The sequence below is a fragment of the Trachypithecus francoisi genome, unplaced genomic scaffold, assembly GCF_009764315.1.
Source record: "Trachypithecus francoisi isolate TF-2019V2 unplaced genomic scaffold, Tfra_2.0 Lachesis_group4, whole genome shotgun sequence".
Classification (NCBI taxonomy): Eukaryota; Metazoa; Chordata; class Mammalia; order Primates; family Cercopithecidae; genus Trachypithecus; species Trachypithecus francoisi.
The window spans coordinates 79,335,691-79,357,846 of record NW_022681469.1 but is presented as its reverse complement, the minus strand read 5'-3'; the positions used below and the strand labels follow the sequence as shown (position 1 = coordinate 79,357,846).

At 41.1% G+C, this 22,156-nt stretch overlaps 1 protein-coding gene across 14 annotated transcripts in view; it reads left to right on the top strand.

Annotated features, from left to right (window-relative positions):
* ICA1 (islet cell autoantigen 1) overlaps positions 1-22,156 on the top strand; it is a 165,477-nt gene that overhangs the window by 128,738 nt on the left and 14,583 nt on the right. For 13 of the 14 annotated variants that reach the window (XM_033192514.1, XM_033192505.1, XM_033192508.1 and 10 more), the window contains exons 9-13: positions 4,912-5,009; positions 7,077-7,129; positions 9,858-9,920; positions 10,023-10,064; positions 20,657-20,929. In XM_033192514.1, the coding sequence (XP_033048405.1) occupies positions 4,912-5,009; positions 7,077-7,129; positions 9,858-9,920; positions 10,023-10,064; positions 20,657-20,929 (529 nt within the window). Of the gene's footprint in view, positions 1-4,911; positions 5,010-7,076; positions 7,130-9,857; positions 9,921-10,022; positions 10,065-20,656; positions 20,930-22,156 lie in introns of those variants that run through there. The other variant, XR_004432779.1, reaches the window with a different exon arrangement.

Genomic DNA, 22,156 nt, shown 5'->3' with positions numbered 1-22,156 from the left:
GCTGGGATTACAGGCGTGAGCCAATGAGCCTGGCCCCCTCCATGACCTTTTAATGTTCCCCTTATCCTCTTTATATCTTCAATGTATACCATCTTTTGTAAGAAACAAGTTCCATATGTGTTATTGTGTTTTTCCTTGCTATATTGAAGAGTATTTAGCTTCGTTTGGTCTAAAAATTCTGTCTTGGTGATGTCCCTTGAAAATGTCCTGAAATTTATTATGGTGATGGTCGTACAACTATGTGAATGCAGTAAGTCCTTACTTACTGTCATCAGTTGGTTCTTGGGAAACTGTGACTTTAAGCAAAACAATATATAATGAAATCAATTTTACCATAGTCTAATTATACAAGCAGGAGTTGAGTTCTTATGATGCAACAATTTATGGTCACAAAAACATCACCACACTTCTAAATAAAGACCCAAAACACTTCTAATATTTAACATTGAAAGAAATCTAAGTTATATGTACATTTAAGAAAGTTTAAAAAAAAAAAGTAAGATAATTCCTTACCCAATTCTTGGTGGATCAGTGAGTGACGGGGAGTCAGAGTGGTAGTGGGTTAAATTAATAAGTGTTGACGAAGCGAAAATTTTAAGGCATCGCCTACCACCAGGCAGTTCAATCACAATCACAAATGCAGTGGGCTCACTGGGTGCTTTTCTATCACAGTGTTTATTGTCATGCTTCTGTATAATTATATACTTGAAAGATTTTTTATGATGAATTTTATTTATTCATTTGTTCCTTTTCCAACCTGCTTATTCCAGTTCAGGGTGGTGGATGGTGGGAGCCTATCCCTGCAACTCAGGGCACAGGATGGGAACCAGTCCTAGACAGGATGCCACCCCGTAGCAGGTTGCACCGACACACACCCCCACAGTCATTCACACTGGGACCATGTAGAATCGCACTTTCGCCTGACTTATGTAGCTTTGGGATATGGGAAGAAGCTGGAGTGGAGCCAGGAGAAAACCCACTCAGACATGGGCAGAATTTGCAAACTCCACCCTGACGGTGGCCCTGGACCAGGAAATCCTTTTTTTTTTTTCTCATCAACATTGTAACAAAATGACATTATTCAAGGACCTACTTTCTGTGTACTACAAACCATTGAACAATATGGTGAATTCTAAAAATGGGGTGAATTCTATGGTATTTGAATTATAGCTCAGTTAAGCTTGTATGTGTGTGTGTGTGTGTGTGTGTGTTTGTGTGTGTGTGTGTGTTCCCCTTGGTTCAGAATTCTAATATTTAATAAATAAGTCCATGTGCTTAGTATTAATTTTGCTTGTGGTTTTATAAACCTTTTCAAATTACTCCCCTGAGCCTTTGAATTTCCTAGCTAAAGAGCTGTAGTTTTTTTAGTGTAACCTTATGTACATGCATTATCAGTCAACAAGTACATATTTAGCACCTCTCTTGAGCTGCAACAGCCAAATTGTTATAGGAATAATAGTCATAGTAGGAAGAGAGGAGCAGTTGCCACAGGAATTATTAATAATAATTTTAAATAGTTGGAACTACAGCAATTCTGTTGGGAGAAGCACAATAGTGACTTAACTGTGATTGTGGTGACAGGGAGCAACAATTGAGTCCCTGCTAATGGGCCAACAGGGGTAGGGGTTGAAAAGGAGGAGTGAGTGGTTTACATTACAAAAGGATTGTCTGAGAGCTGCTCAAGTGTGATTATGAGGGAAGGTCAGGCTGGAGACAGAAAGGATGATAACCGTGGAGCTGTCAAGGGCATCTCAGGGGTTTAGGCAAGCGCTGTGGCAGCTAGATGGGGCCAGCTGAGAGCAGACATGTCCTGGCCCTGCCTAGCGTTGATTGATAAAAAGGAAACACAATGAGAAGATAATTGAGCAAACCAGGAGGCCTGGAGAAGTGTTACAAAATTTAAAAGTGGGTCTTGGGAGCCATCAGAACCTTGGCTGAAAATATTTCTGGCTTCACTTTGACCAGAGTTGGACCATTTTGTGGGGGAATAGAACTACTGAAAGGCGTGTGTGTGTGTGTGTGTGTGTGTGTGTGTGTGTGTGTGTGTTTGTACATGAATAAAATGCGGTAATTGGCAGATGGATTGAAAAGAGTACATCCTTGAAATCTGTTGAACTGCTTCCTCCTGGCTGCACATATACTAAACACACACACGCACACGCACACACGTGCCTGACTTTCGCTGGAAGCTTTGGGGTATATAAAAAAAACATGAACATCCAGACTGCAGTCCATATTCCAGTTGTCTCATTTGTCCTGACACTGCCCTTTGTATCATTTTCCTCTCCAGTGCAGGCTGCAGCAGCCAGGGATCATGTATTGCATTTAGTTGTCATGCATTAGGGAGACAGAAAGAGCAAAAGATGTTGATGGAACAAAATGGGGCAAAATGTTAAATATTGATGAATCTGGATATAGGAATGTCCTCCCCATTTGACCCCTGCCGACCTCCTTATCCCAGTCTCACAAGACTTGTACTCTTGCCAACTACATGGCAGCTCCAGTGGCATTCTTTTTGTTCCTCAGACAAACCAAGCTATTCCTACCTTTGAGCTGTTGACTCGGAGCTCTCTCTTCTCCCTGAGCTGCAGATGGCTGGCTCTGTCTTGTCATTTAGCTCTCTGTTGAAATGTCACTTACAAGAGAGGACATCCTGCTAACTGGAGTAATGACCCAATCATTTTCTATCTCTCTGTTTTAATTATCTGCCTAGACCCATCTCTAGCTAATAATTTGTCTGTTGTGTTCACCGGTGTATCCAAAGAACCCCAACAGCACCTGTCTTTGGGTAGTGCTCAAAAACTATTTGTTAACTGAATTAACTGATCTAAATGCCCAGAAATAGGAGTCATTAAAAATGATGTCAGTGCCTTACGGATGTGCTTTATGCAAGAAAATGCTTCCGAACTCCAATCAGGGGACATATACTCAGAGAAGACCTAGGTCCTACTTTAGAATATTGGTGAAGGAATGCACACTTTTATATTTCAATTTTAATATTAACTTCTTAAGGTATATAAAGTCTTTTTTATATTCTCCAGTCTAATAAGCCTTTTTTAAATTGTGAAATATCTACACAAATTATATTGGTTAAAAGGACCACTGTCTCTCTATATATTTACATAATATGTATATTTATACAATGATTCCAATCATACAAGTAGTATGACTATGAAGAAAAACAGAAAATATATGAAAATAATAATTTTAAGGATATGGAATTATGAGTAATTTTTACTTTTTTATCAAACTTGTTGCATGTGGTTCTATTATGTTTCTAATTTAGAAAATAATTTACAGAGACAAAACATAATACAGGATAAATACGATCAAATATTAATAGAACTGAAGTACAGTTTGGATATGGAAAGACTTTCCTGAATCTGGCATGCTTAGTGAAGCTTTACAGAAAATACTGGTAATTGATCTGCTCTTTGAAAACATTCATTGGATTAATGAGGATAAACAAATAGAGCATTTTAAGTTAAGCAGAATGAACAAAGGAAGGAAGAAACTAGCACATGGGAGACTATGAGGAGACCATCCTAATTGAAAGAAAGCTCATGTTTGGGGGATGGTAGGAAGCAAGTTGGGAAAGTTAGGCTAGATCGCATTTTAGAAGATCTTCAAAATTGGTCAGAGAGGTTGATATTAGAAGTGGAAAGAAATAAAGAAGTTCTTAAATAAAGAAATACGCTGGTCCTTCTCAAGAAATAAGATTCTTGAATAGAAAGATAACATGATGGCGTGGGTGTTTTAGGAAAATTACTCTGTGCAGGGAGAGAAACAGAGCTGGCAGTTTGGAAGTGTGACACCAGTATCCATCTGGTGTCCATGGCAGACACCAAAATCAATCACAGGTCTGCTCTGCCGAGACGCAGCCTGAGAACCATCTTCACTGGCCCTCCAGTCAGCCAGTACTAATCAATCAGAGTTGGCCGTGAAACCTGATTGCCTCCTGTGTGTGTCAGACAAGTGAATGATAGGCAGGAGAAGGACAGGAGAAACACGGTGAGGGCCCCAGGCTCATGACTTGGATTTTAGTAGTTCTGAGAATGTAAGAAGGATAAGTATCCTGAGATGTTTCTTTCCTATTTGTAGGTTTGTATTTTAATTAGGGCCAGAAATAGAGATCTTTTTGTATAACTCATTATTCAGTTCTAGAAATGTTTTGCTTTTTTTTTTCAGGGTCATTGTCACTGGTATACAGTTTCTAGGCACTTCCTTTAAAAAAAAAAAAAAAATTTAAATATTTGGTAAGCCTTGAAAACAGTAACTCCAACAAATGATGTGCCAAAAAGAGACTCTCACCCTTTTTAATCTACAAAGATTTGGATGCACCTGCTCTGTCCACTCGTGGGAGTTAGGTTGTCAGAATATGTTAGGCCACTATTTTTGGTTTTTTAGGAAAAGGTTTTGTTTTCTGTTATTTTTTAAAACTGGGTTTTAGATTGCAAAATAGCAAACAAAATTAAAAATAAAATGAAATTGTCTCATCTCTGGTGGAGGTGGGAGGAACTTCTACTTTGTCAGTGTGTGGGCTGCGAACAGAACAGAATGTTTATCTTAACTGCATGCTGAAGTTGAAAAATAAAGTTAGCAATAGCCAAAAGGCCGCGTTTGAATAACTTGTCTCAAAAGGGAAAACATAAATCTAGTGGCAAATCAGCTCTGCTATATATGCTAGTATTTATTGGATGTGTCTGAGAACATTGTTGCTTCGCCATATACCATTTTATTTCTTCCAACTGATTGGTTCAAGGTCACCTCCCAATACCTGTAATTCAAAGTTCGGTTGCTGGGACCAATGACAGGTGAATTTTTGTATTGATAACCTTTCTTTTCTTTTTTTTGTCTCTATTTCTTCTTCTTTTTTTTTTTTCTTTCATTTTTCTATGGCTCGTGATCAAGAGCTTACAAGACCCTATGAAAAAATTAGTTGAAAAAGAAGAGAAGAAGAAAATCACCCAGCAGGAAAGTACAGATGCGGCCGTGCAGGAGCCGAGTCAGTAAGTCACAGCTTCCTTCCCTCTGCATCTTTCTTCCCACAAGTGAGAGTGACGTGGTTCTCGCTGACCGAACCTGGCTGGGCCTCAGACATAGACTCATTGTCTTACTTCCTCACTTCTCAGAGTAGATGTATTAGCATCCCGGCCAAACCCCTTTAACACATGTTCCTGCTAGGTCGTGACTCACGTATCCCAGTAAGAGATTGGTTTCCAGGGGACTTAAAAGGGCACACTTGTGAGGAGCTGACTGGGGCAAGACAGGGCAAATGTCCCCAGCTCTCCTTGGCTCTCTGCCTGTGGCCTGAGCTCCAGCTTTGCACTTTCTCTGGTTTCTGGACCCTATCTGGTCTGTTGTCAACACTAGATGCTCTTCTAGATAGGAAATCCCCTGGCTTTTCTCTCACTGAAGGAGCCTTCCTGTGAAATTGCCCTGGGACACATGCATACTAAGGCATCACCATATGAAAGTGTTGGATTTTGGCACTGTGTTTTCTACCATGCAGAATGTCTGTTTTCTTCTCTGTGAAACAGAGAACAGCTTTGAGTACAGGAAATGACTGCTCCATCTCCATTTCATGCCCCTTTTCAAAGAAGGTGCCTCTTGTCATTTTAAATACTGAGATGAACTTTTCAGCATGTGTTGTGCATGGTTCCCATTCTCATACAGTGAGAAGGAGGTTTAAATGTGAATCTGTATCGTTTTCTGTGGAGATGTAATAGCTTGCAGGAATGTAGTTAGTCTTTGAACTGGCTGACCTAGGAAAACAAAATGGATGCCCTTGCTTCTATTCTGTACTCCTTTTCCACACACACAAAAATTTAGATGACAATCTTATAGTAAAATAGGCTTATACTTTTATTATATTTCTAAATCAACTTTCAGACATATTTTTTGTCCCACAGGAAAATTTGCTGCCAATATTAGCCTTTTTAAAGTTTAAAGCATATATGTACTAGGTAAATTTTTTGGTGCAGAATGAAGACAAGCTCTCACTGAAGGACGGACCGTAGAATATGATCTGAATCTAGTACAATTGGCTAGTTTATGGTGAACCAGTTTAACCCATTCCTGATGATGGTAATACTGCTAGCTATCATTTTAGTGAGCACCTACTGTGAACCAGGTACAATGCTAGGTGTTTTATTTATGTTAATTCCATCTCATGACAACCTTCAGTGACATCAAGGCTGGGATTTTCCTCATCGTGTAAAAGATGGAAGGAAGGCTCTGGAAGGTTAAGGGGCTGCCCACATACTCTTGTGTAGTAAGAGGTGAGGCCTGGAGTAGGTCCCTGTACCTTCTTTTCACCATATAAGTTCATACAATCAAAATAAAGCATTCACCTTTACTTAGAAGGGGATTACCTGGGATTTTCTTGATTTGTTTTAATTAATTCAGATTTCTCAAATACTTTAGTACTTCATTTTAAAAGCTCAAAAAGTATAACCCAGTAACTATTTAAAATGACAGTGAACATTGAACATGAATTTTGTTTAGAAGTAGCAGGTGAAGATGCATCATGGTGCTAGGAGGAAGGTTCGGAGGCACCACGTGAGTCTCAGGGCAGTAATGTGTCTTTGCGTTTAAAGCGGTGGTGAGAGTTGAGTAGGAGACGGCCAGCCTGGATTTGTGAGTGGTCCTGCCTGCAGCCTCTGTAGCTGAGCTAACCTCTGAAGATGTCCTCTCCTATAACACTAGGAATCAGAAGAAATCAATTCTGATTGATTTTTTACAGTTTTTTTACTATTAATTTTTACTGTTTTTTAAAGTGATGACTGTATGCATCTATCTTATTTATATCTAGCTGCCCATCTAGATATTTACAGAATATTTGCCTTGTGATGAAAGCAAATTCAGACATTAAGATGCTACAGAAAGGGACAGAAGGCCAGCAAATTGGCATGTAAATGACTATACGTTGACCCTTGTTTGTGTGTGTGTGTGTGTGTGCGTGTGTAGTGTATGTGTTTGTGTTAAAAGTGAAGTAATATTGTACTGAAAATCTGGCTGTATCATAAATATAACATTGATAGAACTTGACGACTAAACCTCTTTTTTATTTTAAGATTAATTTCATTAGAGGAAGAAAACCAGCGCAAGGAATCCTCTAGTTTTAAGAGTAAGTTTTGATTTTCATTTAGAATTGCTTCTGAAATATTACTTACTGTTCAACAGCCAAGTCATTTTCCTTTTTGGCAAACTCCTCCTAGGCCTTTCTTCTTTTTCAACTGAGAAAAGGCTGATTTGCTTTTAGACTCAGTTCTAAATGTTCAGATATCCACGATGTCAACCCTACAGCGTTACTGAGAGAGGCTGTGTATTGTGAACCAGAAAATCATATCACAGTCATGTCAGCAGCAGCTCTTTAGGGGGCAGCCAGGATGGGAACTGGCAAATCGCTGTTTCTTTTCACGGCAGATTATAAGATTTCTGCTGTGACCCTGACTAGTTCTAGTTTTAATAATATGAGGCTGTGACCTCAGGAGACGTGGATTGGCGGTGTGTGTGGGGTGGGTGGGTATTTGTCGATGTTGGAAACAGATGGGAACTGCTCACTCTGCCCTGCCAGCTGATGCCTCAGCCTGCCAGTGCCGAGCAACCCCCGGATCCCTCAGGTGAAAGTGAACCTGATGTGTTAGGAGAAGGGGTCAGAGCATTGGAAGGTGGCACAGTGTGCTCTGCAGGCTCATCAGCTATTTCTGTCTCCCGCTGTTACTGCCAGTTTTTTCATCGGTCCTTCACCTCACCAAGGGGTAGAGGGTTTGATAGATTGTGGTAGAACTAATGTGATGCAGTACCAAGCACTTCACTGGCACCCAAGCTCCTTGGAGATGCGGGGGAGTATTTTACAGGTGTTATGAAGAGAACTAAAATTAGCCCAACAGTGTGTTTACCTGGCCTCCCTGGGGACATATGCACCTCTTCCTGCTTCACCCTCTGGTATGGTACCTTTCTGGAAGATAGGAGGAGGCAAAGCAGATTCTGGAACTTCCCCTCTGTTCCATTCTTCTCCTTCACCCTCTATCTTCCTTTTTATCTTTCCACCCACTTACTTCTCCTCCTATTTGCTTTTCTCCTATCTGCCTTTCAACAACAATGACAACAACAAAAAAGACTCACTTTTTTGCCTCTAATGCTTGCTTCATGTCATCCATTCACGCATGTACACCTTCACATACAAGTACTCACACACTTGTTCATTTGTTCAACAGACGTTTATTGAGCTGCCTCTGTGCCAGGCATGGCGCTGGGCTCTGGGCATACAGTGGTGCACCAGACATAGTCAGTCCTTTCCAGGGTGAGGCTGACAGTCAAAAGGGGAAGCAGATGGTAATCTAATCATTACACAAGTAATCCAGCAGCTCCAGCTTTGGTGGGAGCTCCAAGGGAGAGGTGCAGGGCTTTGGGCACATGTGATGGAGAGGACACAACTTCTTGAGGAGATCGGGAAACTGGCTAAGCCAAGTGCTATGGCAAGACTTGTCAAAGCAGAAGAAACAGCCTGGGCAAAGGTTACAGGCCCGGGAGGACCTGGAGAAAGTCAGAGAAACCATGCTCCAGAGCATGACGGGGAGCGAGTGGCAGGAGGAGAAAGGGAGCAGCTGGGCCTGCTCTTGTTGGCCGCAGAAGAGCTCTCTGTCTATGTGGATCTAAGCCCTCCAGCCTCAGTGTACCCACAGCATGAATCACTAATGTTGTCATAGTCAAGGTAATTGGATAGGAAAACATGGGTTCTGTGGGAAAATATAAACTGCAGTTTATTATATTTGTATGCAAGTTATAAATCTATATAAATTATATATTCATACAATATGTGACAATGCCGGGGAATCAGATTTTCTCTCGTTCCTTGTGCAATATAATTGCTTGTGGTATTTGCATATTTTGAGATTGTAAATGTCGATCATCTTGTTTTATATATGCACAGAATAAAATCCATTATAATGAAGTATCATATTTCTTTTATTCTGTGACTTGCAGAAAGGCTAATGAACATATGAGCAAATCAAGTTTTAAGGTTGTTCTATTACAAACATACACACAGACACACTTTATTATTTAGAATAGTTTTTGGTTCACAGCAAAATTAGGGTCAAAGTATAGAGATTTCCCATATATTCCTTTCCCCAACATATACGTAGCCTTTCCCACTATTAACATCCTATACCAGGTGGTATATTTGTTATAGTCAATAAACTTACATTGACATTATTATCACCCAAAGTCCATAACTTACATTAGCATTCACTCTTGGTGTTATACATTTTGTGGGTATTACAAATGTATAATGATATGTATCTACCATTACAGGACCATACAAAATAGTTTCACTGCCCTGAAACCTCCGTGTGCTCCACTATTCATCCCTTCCTCCCCTCACACCCTTGGCAAATGCTGATCTTTTTACTGCCCTCATAGTTTTGTCTTTCCCAGAATGTCATATAACTGGAATCATGCAATGTGTAGCCTTTTCAGATTGACTTCTTTCACTTAGTAATCTACCTTTTCATTTTAGCCAGGCCCATATGGCTAAAGTTCATTAGCATCATCAAGTAATAGTCAGTTACTTAAGTCACACACTTGTCCATGGAAGAAGTGTTAGATCGATGTCGTATGATTTTCAGGTTGTCTGCCAAACAAAGCAAAGATTCAGAGCTGTTAATTCAGCATTCTCTGAGAGCCGGTAGCAGGAGTCCAGTGTAATCTGAGGACCCCTGCTTCTGCCTGAGTGAGTTTGTGGATCCCATTTCTTCCTGAGGCTGTGCATTTACCTTACACTGCAATAACATATGAACATGCACACCATTTCGAGTTGTTGGTAATCAGTTGCACGTGTTATATTACAGCTGAAGATGGAAAAAGTATTTTATCTGCCTTAGACAAAAGCGCTACACATACTGCAGGCTCAGGTAACCTAGATTAAGGAAAACTACTCAATTTTAATTATTTGACTCAAACTCCTCACAAAATGAAACTAACTCATAATTTGTTTTCTTTCCTCTTCTCTAAAGGACCCATAGATGAACTGTTAGACATGAAACCTGAGGAAGGTGGTAAGATTTATGTGTTTCTTTGGAATTATGATTTGTTTGATTTTTGTATTTTTTTTTATTTTTTGAGGCGGAGTCTCACTCTGTCACCCAGGCTGGAGTGCAGTGGCCGGATCTCAGCTCACTGCAAGCTCCGCCTCCCGGGTTTACACCATTCTCCTGCCTCAGCCTCCCGAGTAGCTGGGACTACATATTTGATTTTTTAAATTACTCTTTTGCATGTAAGAAAATGTAATCTTATTCTTTTTAATAGCTTTGCATTCCAAAGCAAAGTTTCTTGGGTGACAGTCTTTATAAATGACCTTAAATATGCCCAAGCACAAATTAGTATGGGGGATCTATCATCATTGGTATAATGAATTTCATAATGTTCAAACTACTACAGCTAAAAGTTATGTCGGGGTCACATGCTATAGTAGAAAAAACATGGCTTTCAGAATCACACATGTGGATTTAAAAACTGGTTTTACCATAAATGGCCTGTATTTTAAACGATTTGCTTCATACTTAAACTCTCTAAGCCTTAGTTGTTCTCATTAGTAAAATGGAAACAATAGCAACAGCCTTGGTGGTTTATTGTCAGAATTGGAGATCGTGTGTAAGAGGTACTTGACGGCCTCTAACACAGGGTTGTGTCAAATGGTCATGAATTGAGATAGTAGGACTAGTAATATTTTCTGGGTGGTTTACTGTGCTAACTCTCTACTGACCCTTAGGTAGATGCAGAGGGAGAGTTTGCTTAGTTAAGTCCCACATCCGAATTTACCAAACCTAAAATCACTTACAAAATAATCTCCCAAAAGAGAATCCAGAACCATGGATTTGAGTGAGACATGTATAGTGTTAAGTAATTCTAAGACATGGAGAGGGTTCAGCCTAATTATAGCCTTAGCTGTCCATCTGACCAAGGGTTTCTTTTTAATGATGTACCAAGAGTCCAAAATACCCCTGAAATTTGGAGCCAAACTCCACAGTCTCCTACGCCCTGGTGGCTGTCATGCAGCCTCCCCTGGCTGTACAGGTTTCTCACAGGACTACAGATTGGCTGAGGTCATCCTGCAGGCCCCAGTCAACCAGGGCAGACAGCTCAGTTCAGTCTGGGCTTGATGTTGATTTAATTTACAGAGTGTATGAGGAAGAGAGTTTCTGGAAGACAGAGGATATTGGTTAAAGTTTTTTCAAAAGTGGAAAGGCACCACACCTCTAGCATTAAGTTTTCACGGTTTAGGGATATAAACTTGAGGACAGATACCTGCTTTCCCTATTACTGTCTTACGACAGGTAGAATACTATGCAGTATTGTGTGAATATCCATGCATATTTTATCAAAATGACTAATCATTTGTAAACATTGAAATCATACCAGGTAGTGGAAGTAATAAGCAGCTAATGTAGATTGCTATACATGGTGTCCATTTTTGTAAAAAATTTTCCTCCTTGGCTTAAGAACACATTACTTTGATAGAATAAAGGCATCTTTTACAAATTATTCTTTGGCAGGGATAAATATTTTATTCTTACCAAAATTAGGTAAAGACAATAATAGAACAAGCCTAGGTACCCACCACCCAGTTTCAACAAGTCTTACCAGTTAAGAAATGTATTTATAATCCTTCACGTGCTTGAACTTACTTTGATAGGAAGGCTGTTATTCCTCTCGTTCCCAACATCTTGTTTATATAATTTGCTCTTTGCTTTTATTATCACCTTCTTTAATTTTATCATTTTAATGTTTGAATTTGACTAGGTAGTACATTCACATTGGGACAAAAGCCGACTTATAATAAAAAAAAATACACAGTAAAAGAATCCTCACTCGGCCGGGCGCGGTGGCTCAAGCCTGTAATCCCAGCACTTTGGGAGGCCGAGACGGGCGGATCACGAGGTCAGGAGATCGAGACCATCCTGGCTAACATGGTGAAACCCCGTCTCTACTAAAAATACAAAAAACTAGCCGGGCGACGTGGCGGGCGCCTGTAGTCCCAGCTACTCGGGAGGCTGAGGCAGGAGAATGGCGTGAACCCGGGAGGCGGAGCTTGCAGTGAGCCGAGATCTGGCCACTGCACTCCAGCCTGGGCGGCAGAGCGAGACTCCGTCTCAAAAAAAAAAAAAAAAAAAAAAAAAAAAATCCTCACTCTCTTTCCTCTTCCTTAACTCCCTCCCTATTCTAATACTTCCATCGCCCGGTGTATCTTGGTGTTTCTTTACCCAGACACAGCAAATACGAGTCTGTATTTTGTTTCCCTCTTTCTTAAAAAAAGAAAAAAAAAAGGTTCTTGGCTTTAGAATTTAACTTTCTTTAACTCAGCAGTAAAGGTACAACCCTAACCCAGTGGTCATGCATTTCTTCAGAGAATTAAATCAGAAATGCCGCTGCCTGCGATAGATGCTTACTTTTATAAACTTCCTCAAAAGCATGTGCCAAGATATGTTGGGATGAGATTGACACTTGTCTACTTATTTAAAACAGCTTTCATATCTCATTGGTTTATAGTTACGATCTTTGTTAGTTTTGTAGACTAGCAGTCCATACCCCTTTTTTTGAGCACTCTATGTAATTCTAAAGATAGAGATATTAATGTGCTGTTCCCTTAAAATGTGTAGTTGTTCTCAGGTAGAAGTATTGGTTTGCACATTGTCTCAGTTAAAGGCAATGTCACATAATTTCTCTTTTCTCTTTCTCACTGCCAACCCACACAGCCCTTCTTCAGGCATGAGCAGTGCTGCCCCACTGTCTGCCTCCGCTTCTATGTTGTCAATCCATAGGGTAGCATCAGCTTAAATATTAACGTGCTCTGTAGAATAAAAATATTCTGTCAGTGCACAGAAAACTTGTGGTGACTGAAGAAAAGAACATTCATTAATTTGTTGACTTCAAAATGTGTGCCCTTTGAAAAACTGCCGGAAGGCCCAAATCCTGAATTAAAATGCTGATTACAATATGCACAACATTAAACAGTCAAGAAATAAAAAGAGCTTAATCCAGGGATGACTGACTTTATAGGACTTGGGGGCGATAAGCTCTAGCACCCTGCTGCTTGGGGGCCGGTTCACTCCCAGTGGTAATTCTGTTAGACAAGTAATGGCTAAGCCGTGGTACAATGTTATCAAAAAGCAGACTGCTCGTGACAACAGCAACGATTCTCAAAGAACCATTGCACAGAAAATCACCCCCATTCAGTGTCATAATGACATTGGCTTTCTCCTGCTAAATAGCTAATGTGATGAAAAACCAATATTTGACCACACTTTATAAAACTGTTTTAAGTAAAAAAGTTAGTGACATTTTGAGCCACGTGAAAGTACTCTCAAATTGCCTTATGACCACATGTGGCAATTTGACCTCAATTTGTTAATTATAACATGGAGAAGTCTTTGTGTTTCCCAAAATCGAGCCAAGAAAAATGAATAGCAGATACCTGAACAAAAAAGTGGTATTATAAGGCAGAAGAAAGTTCAATGAATTCAACTCACCTAAGTCTCATAAGTTGGCCTTACCCAAAAGATCCCTCTCTAGGATAAGACTGAGCCAATTAAAACAATTTTAATTCTCTATATTCTAAATAAAATGTTTATCTCCTGCTACTTCCTTGGTTACTACTTCTAGACTTATGATTCTAAATTGTGGTTGCATGTCAGAATAATAGCTCATTCAACAGCTACCACAGGTGTGGGTGAAAACTTTTAGCCCACAGCAATCATACATGTTTACCCCTGAGTTCCTCCTGAGTCACTCAGAATTGTCTCCTACAGTTATCCATATATTACCAACTAGGGATCTGACTGCTTCCTTGCATACGAATTGGCAAGTACTAATAAGCACCTTCTCTTTTCTCATAAACTTTTCCTTCTCTCAGTCTTCCTCAGCACCCTGGGATGTACTGCTGGCTTGGGTACATTTTTTTTTTTTTTTTTAACCAAATACTATTCTTAGCTAATCACCCTGTAGCCTGTAGTGCTCTCTATAGATTTACCTTTTTAAAGATTTCTATAAAGATTCTGACTGGGGGCGGTGGCTCACACCTGTAATCCCAGCACTTTGGGAGGCCAGAATGGGTGGATCGCTTGAGGTCGAGAGTTCAAGACCAGACTAACCAACATAATGAAACCCCATCTCTACTAAAAATCCAAAAATTAGCCAGGCGTGGTGATGGGCATTTGTAATCCCAGCTACTCTGGAGGCTGAGGCAGGAGAATCACTTGAACCCGGGAGGCAGAAGTTGCAGTGAACCAAGATCGCACCACTGCACTCCAGCCTGGGAAACAGAGTGACACTCTGTCTCAAAAAAAAAAAATTTCTGTAAAGGTTCTATAAATATTTATCCCTGCCCTAAGTTTTATGTTTTTCAGTAAGATTACTTGTCTGCTAAGATCTACTGCTGAAATGGAGTAGTAAGCTTGGGGATCATGAGCAAGAATTTTTTTTTAGTGCCTACTTAGGGTCCAGTACTGTTGGTTTGTTGTTTGTTTTTTGTTTTGTTTTGTTTCTCAGAGAGTAGGAGTAGTATTTCCTCTATCTGTTCTTATTATAATCCATATCATTTTTCATCAGAGGGAAGTTCTTAGAAGCAGTGTTCTTGAGTTCCAAACAAGTACAGTTTGTTATAACATAGAATATGTTTTTCTTGTTAGCCATTTTCGTAAGGTGTTTTCCTCCCTATCTTCCCGCTACTCTCTTTGGGCGATGTGAGGATAGTGTTGGTGTTTGGGGTTTTTCATCTATATTGCAAGTGTGTGGCCTTTACGATTAGTCATAATGTCGAGAGTGGGGATGGGGGAGAAAACCAGAGAGATGGAGTCTTCCTGTTTCACACGCAGATAAAGGTAAATTAAGTGACATTTATCTGCCAGCTTTCCTGTGCTCTCGTTTTTGGTCTATGTAGTTATGTTTCCTTCCATCTTCTGTGTTGTAATTTATGCTGAGGTCATGAAACTCAGTATGAGTTCAAAAATACCACCTGAGTGAGCTGTCACCAATTTCCCACACTGCGTCTGAACTTAGAAGAGCTTCCTTTCTATATGAGTTTTCACACAGATATTGCTCACTGGTTCAGGATCAGTTCTCCTAGGGAATGTTCTCCCAGGGGCATAGGGTTTTTATTTTTGAAAACTTGTGCAGTACAGGGCAAACATGCTGAGTGGATCTGTCATCTCAGCCTTTCTGCCATGGTGCCTGCATGGTGCCTGGCTGCCAGCGGAGCCATCTGACCTTAGAAACCCTCAACACTTTACAAAAGCTTAAATATTAATTTATACATGAGATCCTTAATAGGTTCTGAAGTAACAGCAGAGTGCTGCAGTGAGAAACACCTGGACCTGTGAGTCGGGGTCCCTAGCAAGATTGTCTGTAACTAATAAATGTTGTGTCATTGTGTAGGTTCTTTAACCTGGGTGTCTTTTTCCTTATCTGTAAAGTGAGTTAGAGGAGATGATCTCTAAGATTCCTATTGGTTGCAAAAAATAAAATAAAAAGTATGATTTTTCTCATTGGGACAAACCATCCGGTTCCCAGAATATGTTTGGGCAATGGCAAGTAGAGAAGTTTTGCCGAATTGAATGAAGGCTTTTCAGATGGCTGTGTGGATGGATGGCTGAAAGGGCTGCATTCGTGCTTGACTGTAGAGGTCCTGAATACCACTAGACAGAGTGTACCTTTACCCAGTAGTCAGGGAGCCATTGAAGGCCTTTGAGTAAGTGAGTAATCTCACAGCCAGCCTGTCTAACTTTGCTTTCTGTTGCTTATAACAGAATACTGGCAACTGGATAATTTATAAAGAAAAGAGTTCATGCCTGTAATCTTAGCACTTTGGGAGATCAAGGCAGGAGGATCACTAGAGACCAAGAGGGCAACAAAGTGAAACCCTATCTCTACAAAAGTTTTAAAAGTTAGCCAGGCATGTGGCATGTGCCTGTAGTCCCAGCTACTCGGGAGGCACTCCAGCCTGGAGTGCTATGGTTGCACCACTGCTCTCCAGCCTGGATGACAGAGTGAGACTCCACAAAGAAAAAGAAAAGAAAAGAAAGAAATTGAATTTATTTCTTAGAGTTATAAGGGCTAAAAAGTCCAATTCCAAAGGGACACATCTGGTGAGGGCCTTTTTGCTGGTGGGGACTCTGCTGAGTCCCAAGGCAGCTTAGGGCATCATCACATGGTGAGGGGGCCGAGTATGCTCCCTCAGGTCTGTCTTCCTCTTCTTATAAAAGCCACCAGTCCCACTCCCATGATAATCCATTAATTCATTAATCCATGAATGGGTTAACCCATATGTGAGGGCAGAGCCTTCATGACCTAATCACCTCTTAAAGGCCCCACCTCTCAATGCTGCCACACTAGGGATTAAATATAAGCCTGAGCTTTGGAGGGGACAGATATGCAAACCATAGCACGTGCTAAGCAAAGATACACAGTAAGAGGGTTCCTCTATGGAGCACCAGCAGCTTCACCAATGGGCAAACCCAGAAGGGCTCCCAGACAGGAATTTGTCTTTGGAATTCCAGAAAGAACTTGGAATTGGAGGTAGAGATTGGAGAACCTTTGAGGTGACGTTGGAACCCTAAGAATAGGAAAGATCTTCTATAGAGAATGTAGGGAAGGTATGATGGTTTGGGATGAAACCTTAAGGGCAGCCAGAGTAGGAGGAGGCAGTGGAGAAGGTACTGTTAGGGAGATGGGAGGTCATCCAAGAGAGCCGCCTCATGGGGACTCCCAGGAGATGGCAGCATTTCCAGGCCGGGCAGTGGTACAAATGATGCTGTACAGGTCAAGGCTTGGGAAAAGAGCATTGGAATTGGCCATGAGGATCTCACTGCTGACCTTCAGGAGAGCTACTTCAATGTAGGGTGGGGGCAGGAACTTAATTACAAGCAGCTGAGAAAAGAGTAGAGACAAAGTAGAATATGTGGTTGTAGAAGGAAGAAGAAACCAGAACAGTAACTTGAAAGTGCGAGAGGACGGTGGAGAGCAACATCAAGTGAAGGCTGATTATTTTTGAGATAGGCACACATCTCCTGTGGCTAGGGGAAGGAAGCATTGGAGAATGAAAGACTAAAGATGCTGAATCTGAATAATGGTGGGAACACAGCAGGCTTCACGAAGGAGGGGAAGGCACAGAGAGGGCTTATCTTAGAAAGGAGAGGCAATGCCTGCAAGTTCATGGAGTTGGAGACAGGTGAGGATGTGAGTACGTCATGTCTGTTGGCTCTTATTTTTGCAGCAGTGTCTGTGGTTGGGTTATCTGATAAGAAAGTAAACCTGGAGACTTAAGAACCTGCAAGAGAGTGAAGGGAGCTTGGAGTAGCATCTGTGGGTTTGGCACCTGAGAGATCCTCAGCCCTTGTTCATCCTTTAAGAAAAAAGCAGGAGTGGGGCACCATAACCCAGAAGCAATACACATCTGCATGGGTGGAAGCCCTGACTCCAGTTGGGAGTTTCTTACTGGAGTTTCTCCCAAAGAACTTATCACATCTCTGCATGTGTCTCCATTTTCTGTCAGTTGAGTTGAATTTTTTTCAAAGAAAATGACAGCATGATTCTCAAAAGCCAACTGACTATAGAGTTATTTCTCAAGTCTCAACTTGTGTGGTTACAGACCTGAACCTGTCCTTTTCTACTTGTAATTAGATTTTTCTTATGAGATATGTGTAATAATTTTAAGCATCTTAATTATCAGTGCAATAATTGGGAGGTTTTTGTATTTTATGGTTCAAGTCAGTGCCAGTTTCATTGCTTTTAGCTAAGTGGTGAGTTCTCTTAAAAGAGAAAATGTGCACTATGTAGCCTGTTAACTGTTGAATAACCAGGAAGCTAAATAAAAGGCTAAACTCAATGGTAGACCTCAGTGTCGGCAAAATCTGTATTTAGAACTGGCTGTAGGCAATATCCTCACCAAGGGTCCTTTTCTCTTTTTGGTCACTAAAAAGTTTGAGTTGAATAGGATATGGTATTAGTAAAAAGTTTTCTGATTGCAAGTGATAGAAAACCCCTCTTTGAAATAGTTTAGGTTTAAATTTTTAAAAGCGAAAAAGAATGTATTGATCCATGTAGTGGGGACACTCACTTGTGGATTGGCTTCAAGCAAGGCTGGATCCAGGGACTTGGATGGTTTTGTCAGGATTCTCTGTCCACCTCTTCAGGCTGTTTCCCTCTATGTGTTGACTTCATTATCACTGGAAGCCTGAAATTTGCATCTTTAGAGATTGGAATCCCAAAAAAAGGGAGGCCCTCTTCCATTAAGTTTCTATATACCAAATTCAGGGAGGTGTCTGACATGTGTCCACCCCTGAGCCAGTCACCACGGCCTAGGGGATGGAGGACTCTGGCCAGCCTTGCCGCTCATTCACTGGGGTGGAGAGTAATGAGTCATTTCCAGTGGCATCTCACCAGGATCACATGAAGGCATTTTCCCAAAGGGAAGACTGAAGAAGCAGAGGGAAGGGATGCTGAGTTAGCAAAAACCACCAAAGTCCATTATAAACACCATAGCACAAAACCTAAACAATAAAAACAAAGATGGAGCTGTTACAGTCTGTGGTTATTTTTAGAAGGCTTACAGTTTATTATTTGTTGTTGCTAATGTTAGTAATGATCTTCCCTGAACAGACATCTAGGATTTGACTTAGTGGAGGGCTGTACAAAGCAACTGTAGAAGGAACATATGTCATTTCCAAGGTGCATTTGAAATTATCTGCTCCTCCAGGGTCTACACATTGACTTGACTTGGTTTCAATAAAACAGGTTTGGTTCAGTAATTATCTGGTTTCAGTCAGGGCAAAAAGTAAACTGTAAGAAAGGGTTTGGGCATTCCAGTTCCACCTGTAAGTAGGAAGTGTAGAGTTTTGTAATGTTAATAATCATTAAAAGGGTGATGCTCGGGAGGGGAGCATGCATAGATACAGGTGCTGATGGACACATCCTGAGCTGCGAAGGTTGCTTTCCTTTCCTTTAGCTCCTACCTTCATCGACAGAGGTGGGCCACCTGCCTGACCTTACAGTCCTGCCTCGCCCACCACATGCAGGCTCAAGTGGTTCCTGAACAACCCTGTTAATATCATACTGTTTCAGAAGCCTGTTTAAAATGCCATTTTCCCCATCTTCCACCCACAACACCTATAGGCTATGTCTTAGTGAGAATTTCTGTGATAACACAAACAATAAGAATGCTTACATTAGACAGTTGTCCAACTAAAATGATGTTTTGCCACTATTTTTAAACCACAGTGACATGAGAGTGACTAGATTCTTCCTCTCCCTGATTTATAGCCTGTCTGCTCAGCACATCAGAAATCCCCTTCATCTTTAGATCTTTATGTAAAGTGTGATTGAAAATAGATCCAGTAAAGCCAACACAGAGAACTTAAAAAAAAAAAAAAAAGCCTTTACTTACTAATTATCTTATATATTTGAAGAAAACCTGGTCATCTCATTTAATATGACCATATCAGAATTGCAGCATGGCTCAGAAAAAAAATATTAAACATGATTTTTTTCTTCTCTTTATGAATTAACAACAAAAATGTTTATAGTTTCCAAGTGGCAATTAGATACCACCCTAAAGCCACAGTTGATAATACCATCTGTCTTTGGTTCTCAAAATATGTAATAAACCCAATGAAAGGACTTGGTGTAAGATTTCTGATAGTAATGCTACTTGTATTCAATATTCAGTATTCTGCCAATGGTTGTAATGTAAGGATGGCTGTCTTCTTTGAAGCCTTCCTTCTGGAAAGGCAATTAGGTTTAAGGTGTATTTCTTTTGGTCTCCCTGACAACACGGAGGTGACCCTTATTCACATGATAACCTTATGGATGAGCAAACGGAGACTCAAGGGGGTCTAAGGGTTTTACTGAAGTCACACAGCAGGGAAGGGGTGGACCTGAGGCTTCGCCTCTGATCTGGTGCTCACTTCAACTCTCCCAGAACTGTGTCTCTAGCCTGTGAAGCTCCCTGACCCGCAGCCTCTTTCCCTTTTATTTTATTGCTGCAAAAGGTACTCAGGCAAACCAGACCCACTTTTCCTTTGCTTCATGCAATGGAGTTTCAGCAAAGTGGGAAGGAAGTACGGATGCCTCTCTTGGGCATTGTTGAGCTTCTGGACGTCCTCCCCTTCCCTGTCGTGCCCTGGACCAGGGCGTGGTGAAGGTTCTTTCCCCGTCCTGGGTGGTAAGACAGGCTGCCACATGGTGTGTTGCTGTTCCAGCCAGGCAATGTGTATTGAGGGCTTGCGTGGGAAGATTTGGGAAGCTATACAAACAAGGAACTAAGATCTCCAACACGTTTTCAATCTTGGCTTTGTTTCATATCTGAGAAATGTTTTGGCAAATTTGTTTTTATATTAAAGAAAAAGCAAAACCCTAGAGTCTGATGCCCAGAAACTGAACTTGCTTTGGAGGACAGGGGACAAGGGAACATGGGATTAGAAATTTAATTCTATAAACTCTTAAGAGAGGCTATAATAATGGTATGAACTTATATTTTGATGACCTTTTTCTTAAATCCAGCCATCACCCAGTCTCCCCCTTCGCAGCCCCTACAGCATTGATTCCTGAGGGCTTGAGCCCTCCATGGTGATGTTTTGTTCTCTGTTACTTCATTCAGCTTGCCTGGGACCAGTGGCAGGGACCCCGGAACCCGAAGGTGCTGATAAAGATGACCTGCTGCTGTTGAGTGAGATCTTCAATGCTTCCTCCCTGGAAGAGGGCGAGTTCAGCAAAGAGTGGGCCGCTGTGTTTGGGGACGGCCAAGTGAAGGAGCCAGCAGCGCCCACTATGGCCCTGGGAGAGCCAGACCCCAAGCCCCAGACAGGCTCAGGTTTCCTTCCTTCGCAGCTTTTAGACCAAAATATGAAAGACTTACAGGCCTCGCTACAAGGTAGGTATGGTGGGGATCGATATGGGGTTTTTTGTTTGTTCATTCTTTTTATTTTCAATCCAAAAGCACATTTCTTCCTTCTTTGTCTTTTTTAATGTTTTCTCTATTTTTACTTACTTTTAAACTGGAGACTCAGAATCACATTCCAACTTTATGTTGCAGGGTTTAAAATACATTCCTTTTCATAATTCTCCCCCTGTGTTAACATCAAAGGTTAGAGGAGTGGTTCTAAATCATATTGTCATCCTTTGATTTTAGACGACTTGTGGCATACTTGAGAGGATCAAACTGCTTTCATGGTCAAGGCCCTGTTGACTTGGCCACTCCGCCCTGAGTTCTCCACGTTCCCATAAGCATGCCCTCTTCCTGGGTGCTGACTGACATTGCACGGGGCTTCTTCACTATTTTTGCAGACTACGTCTTATCTTGCACTTCTGCTCCCCTTCTGTTCTGATCCACCTCTCCCCTGAGGACCCCCAACTAGCTCCGCTCTTCTGGTTCTGCCCAAAACACAGGGCCAAATAGTACCTCCTCAGCCACAGAAAAAATAAGAGTCTCCACACTGATCAGAAGTGGTTTGTCAGGCCAGGCGTGGTGGCTCATGCCTGTAACCCCAGCACTTTGGGAGGCCAAGGTGAGCGGATCACTTGAGGTCAGGAGTTCGAGACCAGCCTGGCCAACAATGGTAGAAGCCCGTCTCTACTAAAAGTACAAAAAAAAAAAATAGCCAGGCATGATGGCACATGCCTGTAATCCCAAATCCCAGTTACTCAGGAGGCTGAGGCAAGAGAATCGCTTGAACCCAGGAGGCAAAGATTGCAGTGAGCCAAGATCGTGCCACTGCACTCCAGCCTGGGCAACACAGTGAGACTCTCTGGAAAAAAAAAAAAATGCTGGGGGAGTTGTCAACATCAGTAAGGGTTCAAGGTACACCAACCAAGTGCTGGCTGAGAATTGCTAGCACTAGAACACATTGGTTTACAGGGCAAAGCCTGAAACTCAGGTTGAAATTTAAATTTTTAAGTTTGAGTTTCTAAACACACAAAGGAAACCATTTTTTAGTATTTCAACACTTTTTCCTTCTTTCATGTGACTTTAAGTGTAAAACAGGAATCACTTAAGAAATTCTTAAACTGTTTTGGTTTTTCTATGAATTTAGTCTGTCTCCCTAATAAACAACATGTTTATCTGGCACTTAAAGCTAAGAACAAAACGGTAAAGCTGGAA